The following is a 24,381-nucleotide window of genomic DNA, read 5'->3' on the forward strand; positions in this document are numbered from 1 at the left end:
AAAATATTGAACCTATTGTACGGGGCTGGAATCCCGTCTCCATTATCGGATCCTGGTCTTATCAATGTGAGCATCAGGACGAGGGCAGTCAAGCCTAGTGGTCAGAGTTGGGAGTCAGAAACCAAAGCAGGGGATTGGGGACAGAGTCAGGAGTCAAATCCCAGGTCAAAGTTGGGGTTCAGACCTCATTCCATTCAGACCCCCATCCGCCCCCTCTCACTTCCCGCCCCTGACTTCCCCCCTCAGAACCTTCTACCCATCCAACCCCACCGCTCCTTGTCCCCTGATCGTCCCCCTGGAACCCCACCCCTAACCACCACCATCCAGCTCCCTGTCCCCTGACTGCCCCGCCCCCTGACAGGTCCCCCGGGACTCTCATGACTATCCAACTCCCCCCTGCTCCGCCCCATCCAACCACCCTCTCCCTGTCCCCTGACTGCCCCCGGGACCCCCTGCCCCTTATCCAGCCTCCCCCCCTCCCCCCGCTCCCTGTCCCCTTACCATGCTGCTCAGCAGCAGGAGCTCGCAGCCCCACCGCCTGGCCAGAGCCAGCCCTGCCACTGCACTGCCCGGCAGGAGTGGCAGGCCAGAGCACTGTCAGCGCAGCGAGCTGAGGCTGCGGGGGAGGGGGAACAGCAGGGGAGGGGCCAGGGTCTCAAGGGCCGGGCAGGATGGTCCTGCAGACTGTAGTTTGCCCACCTCTGTGCTAGATACAATCTTCTGCAATTCTTAAGTGGTTTGGGCCTGTGCCCATTTTTTTGTGTCTTGGGTAGGAAGCAGATCCAGTAATTGGCTGTAAGGAGACATGGCTGGTAATACAATTAGAGAGAGGCCTTGATACACTCATTCTCTGGGCCTGGGCAAATATTGGCTGCACCACAGTTATGACCCCATATTTGACACTTCACAGAGCAACATTTAACAACAATAATTATTATTCCTTTGAAAACACATTTTTAAGAGAATGTTAAGGTTGCACAGTGAAGCACTCAAAAGCCAGTAACCTTAACACTGACCACTTGTTTTATCCATCACAACACAGCCCATGATCATCTATTAATGCATCTGATGAAGTGAGCTGTAGCTCACAAAAGCTTATGCTCAAATAAATTTGTTAGTCTCTAAGGTGCCACAAGTCCTCCTTTTCTTTTTATTATTCCTCATGTAATTCGGCATATCATACTTTTTTCCTGCTACCTTAGAAATCCTGTCATCGCGTCTTGTAGTAATTTGTATTTCTTTATGTATGCCTTAGAGTCCTCAGAAGTTATTTATATCAAGTAAACCATCTTACACAATGTACTACAGATAAAGCATAACACATAGTTGGTGGAAATTAGCTGACACATACAGGCCACCTACGTTTTCAGCTCAATTAGCTTTGTAGTTAACTGGCTCATCCCTTGAAGTACACTGAAGGAAGGTCGTGCTGCTGGCTGAGAAGAAATTTCATGGCCGAGAATAAAATACATATCTTAGAAAGAGAACCTAGTTAGCACCAAAACAGCCCATCCCACATCTTATGAGATCCAGAGGCAGGAGCTTCTGTGTTGCAAAACTCATGAGCTGTTCAGCTCTTACATTTCTAGGTGCACAGATAATGAGGCCAGGGCACCTGCAGACATTCACCATCCCCCCTCACAGCATTTTTACTGCACAGTATGGTCCAATGTGTAGAGCACTAGACTAATAATCAGGCGTTCTATTCCTGGCTCTTTCACCAGCCTGCTATGTGACCCTGGACAAGTCACTTCGTTTCTCTGTGCCTCTGTTTCCCTTCTCACCCTTTGCCATGTCTATTTAGATGAGAAGACATGGCATGGGGCTTCATGACATGGGGCTGTCTCTTACTATGTGTATGTATGACACCCAACACAATGGAAACTTTAAGCTCTGTTATAATACAAATAATTAATAATAAGCATAACTAAGTGAGCCATGCAGATAGATACAATGCATCCTTCCTTAGTGTACACTTTGTGAGCAAGAAAACTCTGCATAAAATATACTGTGAATGCAAAGAGAGTCATTTTCAATGGGTTATTAATTGATCAAATCAAAAGCCAGTTTTCACTGGAGTGCTCACTCACACTCATCCTCTAGGCCCAATTTCTGTTTTCTTTCCTGAGCCATTTTGGTACTAGAACTTTTGTTCTGCAAGATTTCTTTTCCTAATGGGGAATATGTTTATTTTTTATGCTCCTCATATTAAAAAATTATTGAACTGCTTTTGCTCAAACTTAAAAAAAAAACACAGTTCAGGCAGCTATCAGGTCTGGAGTATTTCAACCTGAACGGGGGAAGTTATAAACGAATGAAAACAGGAATGGAAAGACGTACAAATGTAGCTGTCTTGGGGATACTGATGTGCATGCAATCATGCTTATAGCATCTTCCCTTCAAAGAGCTCTGAGTTTTTCATAAACTTCAAGGCCAGATTTTTCAACTGTGGCCACTAATTTTGGGTGTCTTATTTTTTGAGTGCCCAACTTGAGATACCGTCGGCCTTATTTACGGAAGTGCTGAGCAGCCACAGCTCCCATTGACTCCATCTGACATTACAGCTGCTTAGCACATCTGAAAATCAGGCCCTAAGTGTTGCACGCTGCGTGCCTCTGAATCTATGAAAGTGCACTCTACAATACCTAAACGTTGTTCAATCGTTCTCGTATATCGTTTCAGCTTTAGTTATATAAGGTGAAATTCACTCTGTGCAGAGGTCTAGCACAAGGCCAGTGCACCACTTAAATCCCACTTAAGTCTAATTTGAGGGTTTAAATGGGACTTAAGTGCTGTGTTGGCCTTGTACTGGCCTCCCTGCAAAGGTGTGAGTGTCAACCATACAGCATGGTAGAGCCTGGGTTCTTCCCTTTCTAAAAGAAACACTGACTTACAGTCTGAAAAAGAATTCACCATCAGTTTATTTTTAGGGGGAAACTAGAGTAATTTCCTTGCCTTTAAAACGATCTGGCTCCTACCCCTAATCCTTCAATAGTTTCCCAATCAGCAAGTGTATTTGCCCTTTTCCTCCTATGTTGGATTAGTTTGCATTATCACTTGCTGTAAATGAAATGGATGCTGTTTAATTCAGTCTGCAGTTTCAGGGACTCTGTATGATTTCTCCCCACCCTTGGCTCCCTCCCCGAAGGAGTATCACACACAACTCATGGAACTGAGCCATCCTACTGGTAATGATGCCCGGCATATCACATCTCCAAACACTTGGGCTCTAGCAAACTCCTGAGTGTCTGTGCAAGTTGCATGGGGAGATCTTGCAGGAAATTGCCTCAGGACTGAGTTTTTAAGGGATAAATCCTGCTCACTCTATGCTATATCATTGATTTGAGTGGGATTACTCAAATGAATCAGGCAAGCGGGGCTTAAACCATAGACAGGAGCTTTCTGAGTTTATTTAACTTTCAGGGCAAAGCAGAGTATTCCAAAAGTACCATAACAGGGATGCCTATTCCTGCTTAAGCCTAGTAAAATTCTGTTCTCCAGCTTAGATTTGTCGGGGGTATTAAGGCCTTATAAAAGAGAACTCATCAATTTGGGTTTAGCTTGCATTAAAATATGCATGTTATTAAGATGAGAGTCTGATATACCTCCGAGGTTATTTGCTGGTGGAGGGAATTGTCATCAGGCACTGAGGCCGACAACATGATTGCTTCCTTGGTGGTAGAGGATCTGCTTGAAATGAAATGTAGGGAAATATTTAATCCCTTTCTCAGTTTGCCAATTATCACCATTCTGTCATAGCCCAGGTGATTACCATTATCTCTAGTTAATTTCTTAGCATGCGGCCTGATAATAAGATTCAGTTACTTTATTTATATTTAAACAGCAATTTTAAAGAAAGCCTACGTAAAAGCTTGAGGACCTGAAGAGTTAACTAAAATCACAGTCGCTTAGGGAGAGATTGTCTCCTGAGTTCCTAAGAGGCACAGCACAGAAAACACAGCTCAGAGGGAGAGGGGGCTAAGATGGTTTTAAGCCACCTTTGTGCCCTCCTGATCCTGAGCTGCTCTGGGGGCCTCAGTTACAGCAGCTTGTCTCCAGCTGCCTGTGGGGCATAGCGCTGTTCAGAATCTCCACAGTGCTGCATACTGCAGCTCCACACCCCAAACCCCTCTTTGTCAAAAGCCCTGCCCTTGGCATGTCCCCTGTGTCAGGGCTTGCGAGGAGGCTCCCCAGAAGAGGGCCTGTCTGGATTCTGCCATTCCTGTGCTGGGGGAATCCTCCCTTGGCCAGATCACGGCTTATTGAGCCCCTTTATAGTGCTCTGGCCCTTTCACCCAATGTAAAGGGGCCGGATTGGAGATGAGGATTGTGCCCATAATCTTTTTTTATTTTTCTATTAATGCAATGTTATTAGGGAGAATTAAATGCCTAGTGGTTAGGAAATACTACCTTGTCCCCCTTGTGCATAGGTTGTACAGTATTATTTATTACTGTGCATGGAGTTGGAGCTAGGATAGGCTTTACTTATGAAGTAGTAGTAGCTATAGGAACATTCAGTTCCTGATTCAATTACACAGACTCAGTGCTGTTCATGGAAGGCCTGATTCTCACTTACACTAGGGCTCTTTTACGTGACACTGGCCATGTGAAAGGGCCTTAAAATGGGCATACAGATATACCCACTATAAAGGGGTCTCAGTGTTACTGAGAACCAAGCCCAGGATCAAATACCTTATCTGAGCACTGAAATCTTTCTTCTGTATATCACTGTTTAGCTAAATGCCAGAAATTTTTCAGCATGAAAGCTGGTATATGGTTAGTTATGCTGTGCTATCAAATTGTGATTTCTAAAGTGAACCCCATTGCTTAATTATGGGGAGAGAATTTCTACCTTTGAGACAAGTACCTTTGAGACAAGCTTTTAATGTAGGCAGACAAGTACCCTCACAATTCACTAAGAAAGAATCATAGATCAGCTCTGTTTAAAGCAGCACAAAGAACCATGGGACGTGACCCCAGAAGTCCTACTTTCTCACCTGAGTGAGTGAAGAACCAGTGTGGATGCAATCAAGTGGGCAAACTTGAGTATGGCTTTGTACAATTGTATGGCTTTGTAGTCTAGCTGCTCACACCCAAATTGGGATAACCCAGGTGCTCCCACCCAAGTGTCAGGGTGGGAGGTTAACCCAGGTTAACTCTGCAGTGAACACATACCCTAAGTATTCACTGTCAGATGGCAGAAACTGACAGTCACTACAGCCTGGGCTAGATTTGAGCCAGAAGCCTGGGAGAGTAAAGGTGGTGGAGCTCGCATTACATAGTAGAAAGAAAAGAAATGGGGGTAAATTGAAAAGCACTTGTTTTGGTTTCAGTGCCCTGTGTGATCTTTCTTTGGGCATCTTCTTCTAACGTTGTCCCAGGGTTTTGTTGGGTTTTTTTGGCATTTAAATTCGTTCTAAACAAACGACTTTATCTGGATACAAAATAGCCCGATTAAAATCTACTGTCTGTTCTTCTGTTATTTTGGGGGTGATTTAGTCTGACTGGGAAACTTCTCTTGAGCAGTTTTCATCCCTCTTGGAAAATGGAAGTGCACAGATGCTTGAATATTGCAGTAAAGTGTGCACTCTCTCTCTCTCTCTCTCTCTCAGAACGACCGTTCAGATTTAATAATATTTAACATTCAGCCTTTCTACAATTTCTTTTTTATTATGAAGGATACAAAGCATTCTTGTCATTCACTCTCTGCACACTTGCAAATAGAGCTTCACAGATTGGGAGCCTTATGTTTCTTTTTGTGGGCTTTAATCTCTTTTTTTAAAACTTTTTAATTTCTCCAGCCTCTTAATTTTGATTGCAAAAGCAATCAAACCATCCCCCCTGTGGGCTTTAAGAATATCCTGGAGTATTTGGCTAGACGGGGCAATAAGAGAATTAGACCTAAAAAAGAAATCAATCTTGTGCTCTAATGACTTCTTATTTTCCACTGCTGATAAAACTAAGAGATTAAATCTCTATCTGCAAATCTTGTGAGAACATTCTAAGAAAAGAACATGGACCAATGATTAGATGACAACTTGGGCTAGTAATGGGGAGCCAGGACGTCATGCAGCCAACTTTTAGAGCTAAGGAAATGGTCTGTGTTCTAGTGCCAAATTCTAGAGGTGGAGGACTAATGGAGATGGAGAGGGATATAATCTCTTCCTCCTAAATTAACCCTCTGAAGACTGTACATTTTTAGGTGCATTTCTAACCATTCACTTGGCTGACAGTCTAGCAAAGGCCAGTGATTTAATTGAACAGCCTCCAGGAATCTGTCCACCTGACCTCTTTCTAACTTTTTTAAAGCGAGAAAAAAATTTAATTGTGTGTCATTTATAGGTTCTACTCGAAGATTGAGCCTGCAACATCTCAAGTACACAGCTGAATGGACAATGTCAGATTAAAATACATATTTTTAAGAAAGTTTCTTACCTGTTACTAATAGCAACCTGTTAAGAATTTACAAACTGGCCTAGCTCAACCTCCTCCCATAAATTGGCCCATTTCCAGTCCCTCTTTCATTATGACTGCTGTATATTGAATAGTTATGTTTCTTGAAGAAATACCAAACTGGCAGTCTGGCTACTGAGTAGCGCTGCATTTTGTATCCTTATATCAAATTAATTGTCCCACTGGGCTGAAATGAAATGGAATTAACTTTTTTATATGTTCATTAAATTTATTTTTCAAGCAAGGGATATATATATTTCCTGAAAATGTTAGCTGTAGAGCATGGTACTACTCAGGTAAAACACACTCTTGGCCAGTTCTTGTCCTTGAATGTGCATGCATGGCTCTCCTGGCTTTAGGACCGCCTTACCCTGACCACCATTTTGTGCCAACAAAACATTGCAGACACAGCATATGTCATTGAGATGCCCATGTAATTGATTTGTGGGCACAGTCAGGTAGTTAGAAATTGCCTAAATTGTACATGCAAATAATTGTGGTTCCAAAAGTGCACCCCCAGTATGTAGATGCAGAAATAGAGCCTGGCCTTTCAAAACCTAGTCCTAAAGGATTTAAATCCATAGGAGCTTCATGCACACACCTGAGAGCAGAACTTTATTCTGTGACTTTACGGTTTCCTCAACCTTTTAATCTGTAGGATTCAGCCAGAATCCTGAGTCTCAGTATAACAGCAGAGTCGAAGCTTTGTCTCATTTCATACACATGCACAGATACATTTCATCGTTGTCCCGAAAGTAGAATAAATCTTCTAATAACTCTTCTAGAAAGAACAAAAAAAACTTGAGTCTGGAAAGTCAGCTTTTCCCTCGATGGTGATATCTGGCCCAAGAATTAGAGAAGGCAACATAAATAATAATCCCTTGACGAAATATCTGCTTTACCCAGAAGTCACTAGCGGCTGGATCCTGCAAAGATGTGCAGAGTGACATGGAAAGGAATGGACTGAGCAGAGCAGCAGCAAGAGGCGCTAAGCAGGGTGTACTGTTAAGTACAGTCCAATGCCTCCTGGCTTGAAGCAGGAGTGATTAAATACCCCAAAACGATGGCTGCTGCACACTCCTCTTAAGCAGCAGTTGGATCCTGCTAAGGAATGTATTGCTTGTTGTTTGCCTCCTCGGTCACACCCACTTTCTCCCCTGGGCCTCGTTGCGTGCTCTGGCACGTGTACAGGGCCTCTGGATTCTGCGGATGACTTGGCATTATGTGGAACATGGAGTGCTGCTGCAAGCGTTCCAAGCATGAGGTCAGATCCCTCTGCACTATGCACTCTGCTGTTCTACAAGCCATTGGCTCAGCCCCTCTCAATGCCTAGTAACCACTATTGCAGCTGGAACTGTCCTGTTGTAAAGTTAAAGTTTCTTTAAATCTTGCAGATTTTTGACAACGAAGCCAAAGATCTTGAGCGAGAAGTCTGCTTTATCGATATTGCCTGTGACGAAATCCCTGAGCGCTATTACAAAGAATCGGAGGTAAGAGTATAAAACAGTGAAGAAGGAATGTAGCCTAGAGTTCATTTGTCACTGGTAGGATTTTTTTCCCACATATCTGACCCCTGTTGCAGAACCCAGGTGCTGTCCACTGGGAGCTTCAGAGAATCCCCCACTGGAGAGCTAAAATGTTATCCAGATTTCTCTTTGTACTTTCAAAAATATGTTATTTTTCTTCAAAAGCATCAGAGAAGGCTTATAAACAATATATGCATTGCTCTGCAGTCTGCTTACAGGGAACAGACACACTTCAGGTTGATCTTTGTTTGACATGGTATCCATATGCAAAATGTGTGGATCTCTTTTAAGATCTTAAAAAGAAAAGCAGGACTTGTGGCACCTTAGAGACTAACAAATTTATTTGAGCATAAGCTTTTGTGAGCTACAGCTCACTTCATCGGATGCATTCAGTGGAAAATACAGTGGGGAGATTTATATACGTAGAGAACATGAAACAATGGGTGTTACCATACACACTGTAAGGAGAGTGATCACTTAAGATGAGCTATTACCAGCGGGGGGTGGGGGGTGGGGGGCGAGGCTTTTGTAGTGATAATCAAGGTGGGCCATTTCCAGCAGTTGACAAGAACGTCTGAGGAACGGTGGAGGTGGGGGGAGGAAATAAACATGGGGAAATAGTTTTACTTTGTGTAATGACCCATCCACTCCCAGTCTCTATTCAAGCCTAAGTTAATTGTATCCAGTTTGCAAATTAATTCCAATTCAGCAGTCTCTCGTTGGAGTCTGTTTTTGAAGTTTTTTTGTTGAAGAATTGCCACTTTTAGGTCTGTAATCAAGTGACCAGAGAGACTGAAGTGTTCTCCGACTGGTTTTTGAATGTTATAATTCTTGATGTCTGATTTGTGTCCATTTATTCTTTTACGTAGAGACTGACCAGTTTGACCAATGTACATGACAGAGGGGCATTGCTGGCACATGATGGCACATATCACATTGGTAGATGTGCAGGTGAATGAGCCTCTGATAGTGTGGCTGATGTGATTAGGCCCTATGATGATGTCCCCTGAATGGATAAGTGGACACAGTTGGCAACGGGCTTTTTTGCAAGGATAGGTTCCTGGGTTAGTGGTTCTGTTGTGTGGTGTGTGGTTGCTGGTGAGTATTTACTTCAGGTTGGGGGGCTGTCTGTAAGCAAGGACTGGCATGTCTCCCAAGATCTGTGAGAGTGATGGGTCATCCTTCAGGATAGGTTGTAGATCCTTGATGATGCATTGGAGAGGTTTTAGTTGGGGGCTGAAGGTGTTGGCTAGTGGCGTTCTGTTATTTTCTTTGTTGGGCCTGTCCTGTAGCAGGTGACTTCTGGGTACTCTTCTGGCTCTGTCAGTCTGTTTCTTCACTTCAGCAGGTGGGTATCGTAGTTGTAAGAACGCTTGATAGAGATCTTGTAGGTGTTTGTCTCTGTCTGAGGGGTTGGAGCAAATGCGGTTGTATCATAGAGCTTGGCTGTAGACAATGGATCGTGTGGTGTGGTCTGGGTGAAAGCTGGAGGCATGTAGGTAGGAATAGCGGTCAGTAGGTTTCCGGGATAGGGTGGTGTTTATGTGACCATCGCTTATTTGCACCATAGTGTCCAGGAAGTGGATCTCTTGTGTGGACTGGTCCAGGTTGAGGTTGATGGTGGGATGGAAATTGTTGAAATCATGGTGGAATTCCTCAAGGGCTTCTTTTCCATGGGTCCAGATGATGAAGATGTCATCAATGTAGCGCAAGTAGAGTAGGGGCATTAGGGGACGAGAGCTGAGGAAGCGTTGTTCTAAGTCAGCCATAAAAATGTTGGCATACTGTGGGGCCATGCGGGTGCTGCTGATTTGAAGGTATACATTGTCCCCAAATGTGAAGTAGTTATGGGTGAGGACAAAGTCACAAAGTTCAGCCACCAGGTTTGCCGTGACATTATCGGGGATACTGTTCCTGACGGCTTGTAGCTCATCTTTGTGTGGAATGTGGAATGTTGGTGTAGAGGGCTTCTACATCCATAGTGGCCAGGATGGTGTTTTCAGGAAGATCACTGATGGATTGTAGTTTCCTCAGAAAGTCAGTGGGGAGTGCTGGTAGCGTAGGGCCTGAGGAGGGAGTCTACATAGCCAGACAATCCTGCTGTCAGGGTGCCAATGCCTGAGATGATGGGGCATCCAGGATTTCCAGGTTTATGGATCTTGGGTAGCAGATAGAATACCCCAGGTTGGGGTTCCAGGGGTGTGTCTGTGCGGATTTGTTCTTGTGCTTTTTCAGGGAGTTTCTTGAGCAAATGGTGTAGTTTCTTTTGGTAACCCTCAGTGGGATCAGAGGGTAATGGCTTGTAGAAAGTGGTGTTGGAGAGCTGCCTAGCAGCCTCTTGTTCATATTCCGACCTATTCATGATGACGACAGCACCTCGTTTGTCAGCCTTTTTGATTATGATGTCAGAGTTGTTTCTGAGGCTGTGGATGGCATTGTGTTCTGCACAGCTGAGGTTACGGGGCAAGTGATGCTGCTTTTCCACAATTTCAGCCCGTGCATATCGGCGGAAGCACTCTGTGTAGAAGTCCAGTCTGTTGTTTTGACCTTCAGGAGGAGTCCACCCAGAATCCTTCTTTTTGTAGTCTTGGTAGGAAGGTCTCTGTGGGTTAGTGTGTTGTTCAGAGGTGTGTTGGAAATATTCCTTGAGTGGGAGACGTCGAAAATAGGATTCTAGGTCACCACAGAACTGTATCATGTTCGTGGGGGTGGAGGGGCAGAAGGAGAGACCCTGAGATAGGACAGATTCTTCTGCTGGGCTAAGGGTATAGTTGGATAGATTAACAATATTGCTGGGTGAGTTAAGAGAACCACTGTTGTGGCCCGTTGTGGCATGTAGTAGTTTAGATAGTTCAGTGTCCTTTTTCTTTTGTAGAGAAGCAAAGTGTGTGTTGTAAATGGCTTGTCTAGTTTTTGTAAAGTCCAGCCACAAGGAAGTTTGTATGGAAAGCTGGTTTTTTATGAGAGTATCCAGTTTTGAGAGCTCATTCTTAATCTTTCCCTGTTTGCTGTAGAGGATGTTGATCAGGTGGTTCCGCAGTTTCTTTGAGAGCATGTGGCACAAGCTGTCAGCATAGTCTTGTGGTATGTAGATTGTAATGGATTTTTTACCTTCAGTCCTTTTGGTATGATGTCCATCTGTTTGCATTTGGAAAGGAAGATGATATCTGTCTGTATCTGTCTGTCTGTATCTGTACGAGTTTTTTCATGAAGTTGATAGATTGCCACTCCATACGGCTAAATTCAGTGCCTTGCATAATGACAGGTTTCAGAGTAGCAGCCGTGTTAGTCTGTATTCAAAAAAAAAAAAAAAGGAGTACTTGTGGCACCTGCATCCGATGAAGTGAGCTGTAGCTCACAAAAGCTTATGCTCAAATAAATTTGTTAGTCTCTAACGTGACACAAGTACTCCTTTTCTTAGAGACTAACAAATGTATTTGAGCGTAAGCTTCCGTGAGCTACAGCTCACTTCATCGGATGCATTCAGTGGAAAATACAGTGGGGAGATTTATATACATAGAGAACATGAAACAATGGGTGTTACCATACACACTGTAAGGAGAGTGATCACTTTAGATGAGCTATTACCAGCAGGAGAGTGGTGGGGAGAAAACCTTCTGTAGTGATAATCAAGGTGGGCCATTTCCAGCAGTTGACAAGAACCTCTGAGGAACAGTGGGGGTGGGGGGGGGAATAAACATGGGGAAATAGCTTTACTTTGTGTAATGACCCATCCACTCCCAGTCTCTATTCAAGCATAAGTTAATTGTATACAGTTTGCAAATTAATTCCAATTCAGCAGTCTCTCGGAGTCTGTTTTTGAAGTTTCTTAAAATTAAGATCTTAAGATGTTCATATAAATTATAAAAGGTACTCAGTGTGGCTGTTTCATGTATCTGGAAGAACAGGGATAGGAAAGGGTTCTTAGGACTTAAACTAGTTTTGTATTTTCAAATAAAATTGTGCTGGTCATTAGTCTAAAAATGTGGGCTAGTGCTATAGATTATAGAGGGATCTGGAAGTGACCCTGTATTTAGGCTGCCTAACAATTTCCATTATAAAAGATACTTGATTCTTTTCTTTGAGAAGCTCTTAAATCTCCACTGTTTACAACAGGCCTTTGATATTCAACAGGGGAAATGTTCTCAGGGTGGAGAAGTGCCTTGTCTTTGTTCTGTGAAATTCCATTTGACTTGTGTTGTTATAAATTGTTAAAAATCACTATTTTCTTTCTCTTGCTTGCATTCCTTAGAAAGCGTTGGCAGCCTGCCTAAATAATAACTAACACCAATATTCTAAGGCCAGGCTGCTGCAGCCCATGCTTTATTGCGAACACCTGGGAGCAGTGTTAGGGGTGAGGAAAAAGAGCTGGGCTCCTCTCCACCCCTGGGCCCAGCATAAGACCCCAATGGACCAGGTCCCCCTCTGGAGGCACTACATTGGTCGGGAACCCCTACCCCCACCTACCAGGAGCAGCTTCCCCTCCATCCACCCCATAAATCTCCCCCAGACCCATCACCTGGTCCCACTATGGGGGACCTCATGGGGCAGGAAGTTCCCCAATTCCCACCGTGGGAGGGAGGGGAAGGGAGAGAGAGAGAGATTCATGGGCCAGGCGCATCATCCCCTTGGCCATCCCCTAGATCCAGTGCTTCGGCCCACTGGTTCATCCACAGCTGCTGCTGCTGCTGCTAGCTAGTCCTGTAGCTCAGGTGGCAGCAGTGTGTGCTGGGGTACTGAAGGTTCAGGGTTCAGGCTGCTGCTGATTCATAGATGTTATTGTCAGAAGGGGCCATTATGACCATCTAGTCTGACCTCCTGCGTAACACAGGTCATAGAATTTTGCCAAGTGATTCCTTTGTCAAGCTCATGACTTTTGCTTAAGACGCATGCTGAGAAGTTGTTACAATGCACATAATATAATTACATATAAAATAACTATGCTAAAAGAATATTGTTAATGTTGCAAACTAAAGCACTTGAAAGTTGGGAAATGCCAGGTTTACAGTTGCCTGGGCAACTTTAATTCTGCCCTCTTGTGCACTGCATATGTATTATAGTAGGATAACATACTATTTTTCCATAGGATCCCTGCTTTGTTTGGGGCACAAGTTCAAAGCACAAAGGGGCTGAATTAAGCTTGCATGAGCAACCATAAATCTGGCATTTCCTAACATTCAAATGTTCAATGTTATAACCGAAATGCTGTTTTTTTTTTAACATAGAAAAAACTATGTAATATATAGGGTGAGGTTTTCAAAGAACTCTAGGGGAGTTAGGCACCCAAAACTCATTGGAGTTCAATGAAGACTGAGCACCTAACTGTCTTAAGCTTCTTCGAAAATTTCAACCATGTGTTTCAATAATCTAAAGTGTGCCTGAAAGGCTCCTCCTTTAGGAGGATGCAATTTACAGCTGCAGAATTAGCACCCACCCTTCAGTGGCAAGTGTGACCACTTGAGTCTCACACCATCTGACTGCAGGCTCAAAACAGGTAGCTAGAGGAAGAACTACTCCAATTCATGCCTGCTGTTCATTCTGGAGGCACAATTTGCTTTTGCAGAAAGGGAGGCTGGACCCAATAACATCCTCATAGCAGGGGCAGAGCACAGTGGCTGTTTAACAGTGCACAACAAGACTGCACAACCATTTTTAGGATAGAAAATGAAGAACTGTCAGTGGAAATATTTGTATAAGATAGGAAAAACTGTATTTCATACTCTGAAAGCCATATGTTACGATCTCCTATTTATACTTCCTATTGAAATTTTTATAATACATTACTAATCATAATACAGGAGGTGAAAAACTGTATTTCTATCAGAGTGAAAAATAAATGTATTGTAAAGTAAAAGCCATCTGTTGTGTACTGAAATCCATGCTATATGTCACTTTGTGAAATGACTCACCAGCCTCACATTATCTTAACTCTATCCCATGGTCTTCCAGTACCATTTAGGAATAACAGCTGCAGAGAACAGAAATGCAGTTAAACTGGCCAGTATTTGGCTGTGTTTTATAGAAATCAAGTTATATTTTTTCATCTCAATATGCATTTCAAGATACTATAAACATAAAGATAACAAATAGCTTTTAAGCTTTTCTTATGGTTCCTTAATACCCAACTATTAAATTTCATTTTGAAAAGGGTTTATTTTACAATGCAGAAAAACAACTTCATATTAACTCAGTGAAGTTTCAAAGACCATGTGTTATATTTCAAGGACAAATCTATGACTCCGATTCCAAGCATATTGAGATTTTTTTTGCATGTTGTTAAACAACAAAAATAGCCCAACAACTGTTATGTTTCTCCCTGTGCTTGAACATAATTTATGCAGAGACCACAGAAGTTTCTTCAACAATTAATAAAATACTAAGAGCTAAGATGCCCATCATTCCTATTTAAGGGGAGACGGTGTCCTGTACTCATTTAAAAAAAAAATACAGTGTGCATTTGGTAGTTGGTAATGAATTTGTAATAACTGATTCAGTACACTCAAAGGTTTCCAAGCTATGTTTTCACATTTCCATATGAAGAATATGGACCAGATTCTCATTTACACTACAGCTCTTTAGTCTACTCTGACAGTGTAAAAGGGCCTTAAAGAAGGTGTATATATAATTTCTGCCCATTTTAAGGCTCCGTTAGCATAAAGGGACCTTTCAGTATAAATGAGAATCTGGCCCTTTGTATTTTTCATAGCACAATTAACAGTGTTTCTACTAAAAATAGACTGATGTAAAATGTTCACAGTGATTCAAAGGGATTTTTCTCCACAATTTTACTGCATTGTTTTTCTGCATTGCATCTACAGACCAGATTCTCCTCTCATTTGATGCAGCATTCAATCTTCTTGTAATATGTCAGTGTTTATTAGACTGTTTGTATAGGTGGATCATTATTCCGGCGCTAGTGTGATCAGAGAAAATTGCACTAACAACATACTTTTTCTTATTAGGCTAATATTTGTGTCTCAAACTGTTTATTTTTAGCTCTGAGGCATTCAGCTTTCCTTTCTCCCCTTCCCCCCATCTTTGTAAATATCATAAATATTGCAGGGGCCTCTGCATGAAAAGCCCCTTTCTGCAATTTGATTGTGACCTTTCTTTGAGTTTCTGTTTATGAACCAACCCATGGATTATGGACCAAATCTTCTCCTGGTGTAAAGCACACAGCTGCACTATCTTTAGCAAAGTTCAGAAAAGCTGGACCTATTTGTGTTACACATAAAGATTATATTCTTATTAATAATATTAATACCAACATTGCAGTTGTACCTAGAGGCCCCAGTGAGAAATCAGGAGTCCTGTTGTGCTAGGTGCTGTACAAACAAAACAGACATTCCCTACTCCACAGAGCTCACAATCTAAAAGAGGTATCAGTCAAGTTAAAAAGGTTGTATTTTCCCTTCCATTGCACATCACATAGCAGTGATTTTCATATAAACAACAGGGCCAAAGCTACAGAAGACAGGTCTTTCATGTACATAATCTCCCATTGGAGTTATGCGGTACACTTTGACTTCTGCTGTAACTAAACAGGGGAGATGTGTTTTGTGAAAACGGGACAAAAATTGAAGTGCGGGGGGGAGGGGAAGTGTAATTCATGTAACATACATCTGCTGCCCTCCTCTTCCAAGGCAACAAACATAAGCTACAAACTGAAGCGTCAAAGATATAGTTACCCAGGGGCCACATGTGCTGAAGAGCTGTTATCATTTCACGCAGGAACATCCTAGAGGATGTCTACCAATGATTGTTCAGGATAATCTTGAGTGATCTCTTGGCCAGAGCCATCTAAATGATCCTAATCCATTTAAGAATGACGGTCTCATCCCTCAATGTTTGCAAAAAAGCACTTAAATAACTACTGAATCATAAAAGGATTTTATTAACGATGGCAAGCACAAACATAGCCAGATCCTCAGCAGGTGTAAATTGACTTCAAAGAGGTACAGTGATTGGCACCAGATGAGGATCTGGCCCTTTCAAAAGGAAGATTTATTTTTATTGCTGTGAAGCACCCATGTATTTTGGGGATAGGTGCAAAAAGAATTTTATAAATAAATAAAATGTCTATAGTATTAATGGATTCTGTATATTAGATAACCACTGGATCAGCCAAACCCCACTATCTTCCCTTCCTGCCTTTTCTGCACTCATATACTGAGCATTGTAAATATCCAAGGCATCTGAAAAAGGTCAATCTAAACCCACATGAGCCTGCATAATCTCAAGGGCTGGACATGCTCACAATTCTGTGTATGCAAACATGCTAGGAAAACCACTAAACTTTGCAATGAGAACTTGGGTGATCTCATAGATCCAGCATAAGAAAATGGGTTGATATCATTCCATATATAACTCTTAATGAGACTCAAAGGGCCAAATTCAGACTGGGTGCAAATAAGTGCAACTCTGTCTGAATTTGGCCCATACATTTGTTCAGGAACTAATTCAGTTTGAACTGGGGCGGGGGTCTAGCTGTTACATTCAGGTCTCTTCACTTGCACCTCTCTGTCTTCCCTGGAGTTCTTCCTATCTACAATTATTGGTGATGACACTCTGTGCATTTCTCATCATCAAACCTTTTGCTGCCACCTTCCTGAGTGGCTATGACTTCACATTTCACATTTCGATTTAGAGCAGGGGTTCCCAAACTTGGTTTATGGCTTGTTCAGGGTAAGCTCCTGGTGGGTCGTGAGATGCTGACAGGTTTCAGAGTAGCAGCAGTGTTAGTCTGTACCCGCAAAAAGAAAAGGAGGACTTGTGGCACCTTTGTTAGTCTCTAAGGTGCCACAAGTCCTCCTTTTCTTTTTGTTTACCTGAGCGTCCGCAGATACAGCCGCTCGCAGCTCCCAGTGGCCGCAGTTCACCCTTCCCGGCCAATGGGAGCTCCGGAAAGCAGTGGCCTGGGGTGTTTAGATGTGAGGTTCATTTGTGAGGAAGTTTGGCTCCAAATCCAAATTTAGTGGCTCGTCTTTATCTCTGTAATATGCCATGTATGTGTGTGTGCGCGTGTCCAAATCTATATCTATGTGTTACATAGAATATAGGATGAGGAGTTGTGCATAAAGGTTTTATTAGCACTAGCATTGGATGATCTTCATAATTCACTTGTGAGTTCACATGACCAGTCCAAACTCATGCCAACTATACCACAGTATCATGTATTCCCTGTATGTGTTTGTGTATTAGACATAAATGATGCATTTACCTGAATTTTTGAACAGAGGAGCTGAGCTACTGCTTAAGAATGAGAGCCTCAAGTGAGCCATTCACATAAACAAAACATTTACCGTAGCTATGAACCATTATGCAAAATGTTCTTTTCCACCTTATTTAAATTCTCAGATTAACTATGTTTCATTTCCTGTTTATAGCAAAGTGGCTGAGGTTGGGGGACAGAGAGTAAGCTTTTCAAATTACCTCCAAATAGAAAGATTTCATGCAGCTGCCACAGTTCTCCTTCAGTTTCTGTTTAGTGTAAAACAGCTGTGTTTTAATGGGTCCAACTTGCCCCTGTTGGGGTGTTTTTAGAATAACTAAACTTGCATTATACCTCAGGCACAGAGAATGATGACATTTGAAATAATACAGCTGCTTCAGCTCCCATACTGAAAGTGTGTTCAATTGTCAGTATAGTAATTCAGCTTGGGTTAAGCAGAACCAACTGAAAATCTCCCTGTAGTTACTAACACCAGTTGAGTAGCTTGTAGAATGTCTGGCTGGATTACCATGTGTCCTCCATGTCTGCCACAGCTCTGTTGTTTTCTGATGGTGACTGCTGGGTCTGAGTTTAGAGCGATTCCCATTTTTATCAATCATTTTTTGTCATCTCAGCTTTTTAAAGTGTCAGAGTAGAAGAAAGAAAACAACATGTTCTCTCTATTCAGTTAAGAGTTTCTAATACAGAGAAGTTTCATGAAGCATAGCAAAGCAGAGCAACAAAGGACCAAATGTCTTTGTTCTGTTCCCAGTTACACCTATGTCCAGAGCAACTGCGTTAACTCAAATGGAATTAGTCCAGATTTACTATGAAGTATCTTGGAGCAGATGTTGATCTAATGTCCTTGAATCCCTTTTCACTTTGCATATCAATCACTGTGCTTGTCTACTGGAATAAGTATATTGCAATAGCTATTCTGGAATAGACCCCCTGTGGATAATCTACTCCTGAATACAAGTGACTTCGCTTTGTGAATGGAGTAATTATTCCAGAATAGAGTAATAATTCTGGAATAAAGTCACTTTTATTCCAGAATAGTGTCTACACAGAGGCGTTATTCTGGAGTAGCTAAACTATACCAGAATAGCTGTTCCGGTATAGTTATTCTAGTCAATTTCCACTGTGTAGACAAGACCATATTACTAGAGATGGTCTGTAGGCTACACTCCTATGCCACAGAACCATGTGTTATTTAATACATTTTTAAAAATAAAATAAAATAAAATAAAATAAATATGTATTTGCCTTATAGCAGAATTGTCTTGACATTTGGGGTAATGCAGTATTTATCTAGCAGCCTCAAAGAAATTATTTTTATAAACTTCAAATAAAAAATGAAATATTTTAAAAATGAAATACAAAATTTACAATTAAAATACACTAGTAGGAGTTTATGTTGACATAGCCTTCCGGAGCACCGTATGTACAGTCTGAAATCCAAAGCCTACCCAGCACAGCTGGTGATGAAATGCCATAGTTCAAAATACATAGTTCAAAATACAATTATGAAGAATTTGTTCTGAAATGCTAGATCAAACAAACTGATCTTTAGTTTAGGACTAAAAAAAATTAACTTCATGTTAAATATCTATTGGTAGAATATTCCCTGGTAGGAGTTTAAGAAAAATAATCCACACACCAGAAAGAATAGGAGTACTTGTGGCACCTTAGCGACTAACCAATTTATTTGAGCATAAGCTTTCGTGAGCTACGATGCATCCGATGAAGTGAGCTGTAGCTCATGAAAGCTTATGCTCAAATAAATTGGTTAGTCTCTAAGGTGCCACTAGTACTCCTTTTCTTTTTGCAAATACAGACTAACACAGCTGCTACTCTGAAACTTCAGCACAGCAAAGCCTTTGTATGAGCCTGGTTCCCTTAAACACTGAAGTCATCTAATCATTTAACCTCAGGTCAAACATAGCATTCAGAATTCAGTGCCTCAGTGTGTTCCTTTCTAGAATATTCATCAACCAAAGTGTACGGATGGTTTAGAAAATCCTTCTCCACCTCTCTCAATGCTTGTCAGATATAATTTACGAGGCATGCTCATCTGACAAAGTCATTTTGCTAGGGAAAGGCACAAATTGCTCTGTGTTTGCCATACATTGTATTGCCAAGTACAAAGTGCTCTAAAAACAGCACTTTAGGGGTATCGAGTGCTAACAAAGCAAAAATATTGCTGCCTCGGTGCTTGATTTGCACTAGGGTACAAAACACATGGATCCAAGAGTATAATGATTGTCCTTTCAAGGAGTGTTTTAAATCAATTTCTAATGACATTGGGAAAAGAGATTCTCTGGCATGCCCAAAGAAATATTCAGATGAATTCCTGATTTTTCTGAATGAGATGAGCACTTATTTTGGAAAATGGAAAGGTAAGTTAGGGGTTCTCAGGACAAATTTTTGTGGCCTCAGAGTGCGATCCCCAACTCTTGCTGGAGGCCACTCTCACGCTTTTTCCTAAAATACTTAATTAGCTTTAGGAAAAGCAAATAAATATGCACATATACACATCCAAATCATTGTAATTTATTTATTGCTAGTTGGCAAGTCTGTTGTGAAAAGTGATATTAACAAACATACAGGTATCACTTTTCACAGCAGACTTACTCAGCCCAGGCAAGATTGGGGACAAATTAAGCTCTGGATGTGGGGGCTGGGGGAGGCAGTGGGGACCAGGGGTGATGGGTGGGATGGGGGGTTAGGGGAGGCAGCAGGGGGCTGGAGCCCACAGCCCGAAGCCCCATGGCCAGGGGACAGAGCCCGGGGATGGAGCCCGAAGCTGTGTGGCTGGAGCCTGGGGCCTGCTGCTGCACAGCCAGAGCCCTGAAGGCTGGAGCCCGAAGCCCCACGGCCAGAGCCTGCCGCCCCACCACCTCAGGGCTAAAGCCCAAAGCCTGAGCCCCATTGCACCTGGGAAGGTGGGGAACTCATTGGCTGCCTGCTCCGACAGCGGTGTGCCCCAGGTATCTCCAGATGGGGGTCGGGCCCAACTCCTGCTGGCGGCCCCAGCAACCAACACCAAGGCAGTGCATCCAGGAGCAACAGGGAGGGGGAGGGGCTGCTACTTTGCGACACCCCCCAATCAGAGCCCAGGAGGCTGTGGCTGCAAGAAAAGTCCCTGGTGGCCTCATTTGAGAAATGCGAATATTGAGAACACTTAGTGTAGAAGCACGTGAAGCACAGGTGCAAAAGATCTGTAGTTCATCACAACATTCCCTGCATTTAGTCACTGGGAGTATAGTTTTCAAAAGTACCAAACTCCCAGTTTCTAAAGTGCCTTTGTCACTTAGGAGCCTAAGTCCTTTTGAAAATCAATGAGACTTTTGAAAATCAATTTTGGTGCTTCTGAAAATGGGATTTTGGCTCCTAAGTCACTTAAGCACTTTTGAAAATATTACCCATTGTCTATATTTTAGGATGGTGCATTATGAAAATGTCATACAGGCAGGAATGGTTACCTGCAGAACTGAAAAGAACTCCATTAATTTGTATCTGCTTAATTTAATATTTATTAAAAACTGCACATTCCAATAGCAAGACATTTTCCTGGTCAACTATTATCTTTTGTAATCCAAACTGACAGTGTAAGTAATCTGGTTGAATTTACTTTGCTCAGCTACCTCTCTGGATGTCCTGGGTAATGAAGACTAGTAAGGTTGCTATTATTAATTATTATTATTATTTATTATTAGACCAAGGAGCCAGGGCCCCACCTTGACCAGAGTGGGGTGGCATAACGGCAGAGCCCCTTCCCAGCTGGTATGACAGTGGGGTGGTTGAGCCAAATTTGAGTGAACGACATTGTGACCTAACACTCAGGACAACAGTGTCACTCGCATTTGGACCTATCACCCTCCATCAGAATAAGTGGCATTGTAATCTGGCACATGCAGTTGCAATGTCATTCAAATTTGAGGAGGCCAGGCAGGTAACCTGGGCCCTCCCTCCCAGGCAAAATTCTGATCAGAGGCCTCTTTTTATACAAAGAGGTATATTTTTCAAAAGGGCCAAACCTGGCCACCTTTCTGCAGGTGCAATTTGTGATTACAAAATGGATTGTGAATACAAATCAGAATACTTGGCTCTTCTGCTACCTGATTTCTGCTCTCCATCACGGAGCTGGAGGAGCTGGTCCTCAGATTTACAAGAGCAACCCAATTGCAGGAACAAACTGCACCCCCAGAATGGAAGCTGCTTTTTTCAAAATTTGATTCAAAGCATGTGGAATGGTACTCAGTACTTGTGGCCTGATTCAAAGCCCACTGAATTCAATAGAAAGATTTCTAATGACTTCAAAGAACTTTGGATCAGGCCCTTAGATACTACAGTGATGGGAGCAACACAACTACAACCGAAGACAAATAGTTACTTTCCTCTGTAAAACACTTGCACCCTTCCCAGGTGTGAGACCAAAGTTAGCAAACCCTGGGATAAATTTTCAGGGGTATGGACAAAAAATTAGACTCACAATTCTTCCTCTTGTTACTGGAGCTGTGCTCCTTTGGCCACATTACTCAGTTTTTTACTCAGTCCTCAAATAGGCAAAGCTCCCACTGAATTGAGTACCAGCCTTGCCTGAGCAAGGACTGAGTAATTGCTGAATAATGTCTTTCGGATTTGACCCTTTAATTTCCCAGCACTCATTCATAAAGGTGCATCATGCAAAATCCGTACGTTAATGTTTTCTTAAAGGAAGGATTTCCCGTAAAAGATTTGGCACTTCTTGAGCTGTGCAGATTGCCTGTCCAGGTCTATCACCACCTGGCACCTGTGCTTTAAGCACTCCAGCCAATTTATGACTAGTCCTTCAAACAGATGGGAGTAATTAAAGACAGCCAAGAGACCATCTGTGAGCATCCATTGTGGTCATTGTTAAAAGGATTCTGAGCCAGGAGCAATGCAGTAATTATCCGTGGCCTGTTTGTGGACCAACAGCTAAAAAGAGTCTTCATCACTAATCTAGTTATGTGCTGAGTTAACTTTCCAAAAGAATAAAATGCCTTTTGTGACCGCCTGATAACTGTTATGGTTTGAGCAAAACACAAATCCCATCTGCAATTAGATATTCAAGCAATTTAGATGGTCATTGTTTAGTTTGCTTTGATAAACTAGGGAAACTTTGATATTGAGCCAAATTCATCACTGGGGTCATTCTGTTGACTTTAATGGAGTTAATGGATTTGAAACTTTTTATCTAGAGGTTTGCTGGGGGTGGAGGAAATTAATTATTATTTATATAGTACTAGAGGTAGAAACTATATTATTTTTCATTTATTTTTAATGTGGTAATGCCTAAAAATCCCTATCAGAACCACTGCTCCATTATATGAGGCACTGTATACACACAAAATGAAAAGACAGTCCCTGCCTTAAGTATATAAAAATAGAATTCTTTAAGGTAACTTCCGGACTCAGTAACCCAATGTGGCAGATAAAATTCTAGTTTGTCAGCCTGAGAAATTCTGGACCAGAAGTATTACAGGAAATAAGATGTTATCCAGGTCAGAAAGACCCTACCTGAACATTTCATTTAAGAGCAATCAACAATGGTCCACTTTTAGTTCAGTAAGAGCAGGAAGTTACTCATTGATGTCAAAGAAACATCCATGTTGCTAATAAGAACCATAGAATACCTAAATTGAAAAAATGTTTAATAAAAGAAAATTGATCAATGATCTAGGCATCCTGCAGCTGGAAAATAATATTTGACATAGTACAAAGTATATCGTTACAAACATGAAATAGTAACTGAGAAATCTTCATTTGCTTTATCTTCCTCATGAACCAAAGTGATCATTGGGGCTTAAAACTATAGATTGCATGTATGGGACAACGTGACTCTCAGCACTAGCTGATATTAGCAGTTATCATCAACTTATTATAACATTACTCTTCTCCACTAACATACAACTAGAGATCATTTGAAACCACATGAAAATTCCTTAAAGAAATAAAGAGCAAAAATTTCAAAAGTACATAAGCAATTTAGGCTCCTAAATCCCATTTTCAAAAATTACGTAGGCACTTAGAAATCTAAGTCTCATTGAAAGTTCACAGGATTTAGGCTCGTAAGAGCCTATGCCACTTTTGAAAATGGGATTTAGGCTCCTAAGTCACACAGGTACTTTTGAATATTTTATGCAAAGTGTTTAACAATGTGTGTTGACACTGTGCATAAACAGTGTAAATTTGCTGAAAGATGTAGATTATAGATGGCAAAGGACAAAGTGAATGAAGTCAGTGGCAGGATAAGCTCCTATCAATCTAAATAACAGAGTCACCAAGTACCAACACTAGGGTGTCTATATTAGATGAGCCATTGTACTGTTATTACTAAATCTGCTTCTCAAGTAACGAATAGAGAGTCTGGTGTGACTAAATGGTTGAAGAATGATTTTAGGCCAAGATCTTCAAAAATAACTAGTGATTTTGGGCACCTAACTTAAGACTCCTTGAAGGAGCCTGATTTCCACAGGGCAGGTGCTCCATATTTTCAAAATATCAGATCCCTTTAAGGTCTTCCAAGTTGGGCTCCCAAAAAACTCAGGCATGCAAAATCCCTAGTAACTTTTGAAAATCTTGATTTTAATAAATTATTATTTGCCATCTCATCTCTTAGATCATCTTTGTATCTGTTATATCTTAGCATGCAAATATGTAATTATGTGTGAGAATGTGAATAATGCAAAACCTTCTTTTCTACATCTGCCATAATACCAAAAACAGCCTATGAACCATAGCACAGTGACTAACTCAGTGCAACTAGAATTTTCATGTGAATTTTGCTTGACCTCTTTAGAAAAAAACAGTTACTCACCTTCTCGTAACTGTTGTTCTTCGAGATGTGTTGTTCATGTCCATTCCAATCAGCTGTGCACGCGCTGCATGCACGACAACCGGAAGATTTTTCCTCTAATAGTATCCATAGCCTGGGCGCCCCCTGGAGTTGCGCCTTCATGGCGTCCAGTATAGGGCCCTGCCGACCCAACCCCCCATCAGTTCCTTCTTGCCGGCTACTCCGACAGTGGGGTAGGAGGGTGGGTATTGGAATGGACATGAACAATACATCTCAAAGAATAACAGTTAAGAGAAGGTGAGTAACCGTTTTTTCTTCTTCGAGTGCTTGTTCATGTCAATTCCAGTCAGGTGACTCCGAAGCCCAAG

The 24,381-nt window shown here is 41.9% G+C and overlaps 1 protein-coding gene across 1 annotated transcript in view; it reads left to right on the forward strand.

The window, feature by feature from the left end:
* Positions 1 to 24,381, forward strand: part of PITPNC1 (phosphatidylinositol transfer protein cytoplasmic 1) — a 195,955-nt gene that overhangs the window by 146,711 nt on the left and 24,863 nt on the right. The window contains exon 7 of the mRNA XM_074971198.1: positions 7,848 to 7,943. Within this exon, the coding sequence (XP_074827299.1) occupies positions 7,848 to 7,943 (96 nt within the window). The remainder of the gene's footprint in view (positions 1 to 7,847; positions 7,944 to 24,381) is intronic.

Source organism: Natator depressus, chromosome 14 (assembly GCF_965152275.1).
Source record: "Natator depressus isolate rNatDep1 chromosome 14, rNatDep2.hap1, whole genome shotgun sequence".
Taxonomy (NCBI): Eukaryota; Metazoa; Chordata; order Testudines; family Cheloniidae; genus Natator; species Natator depressus.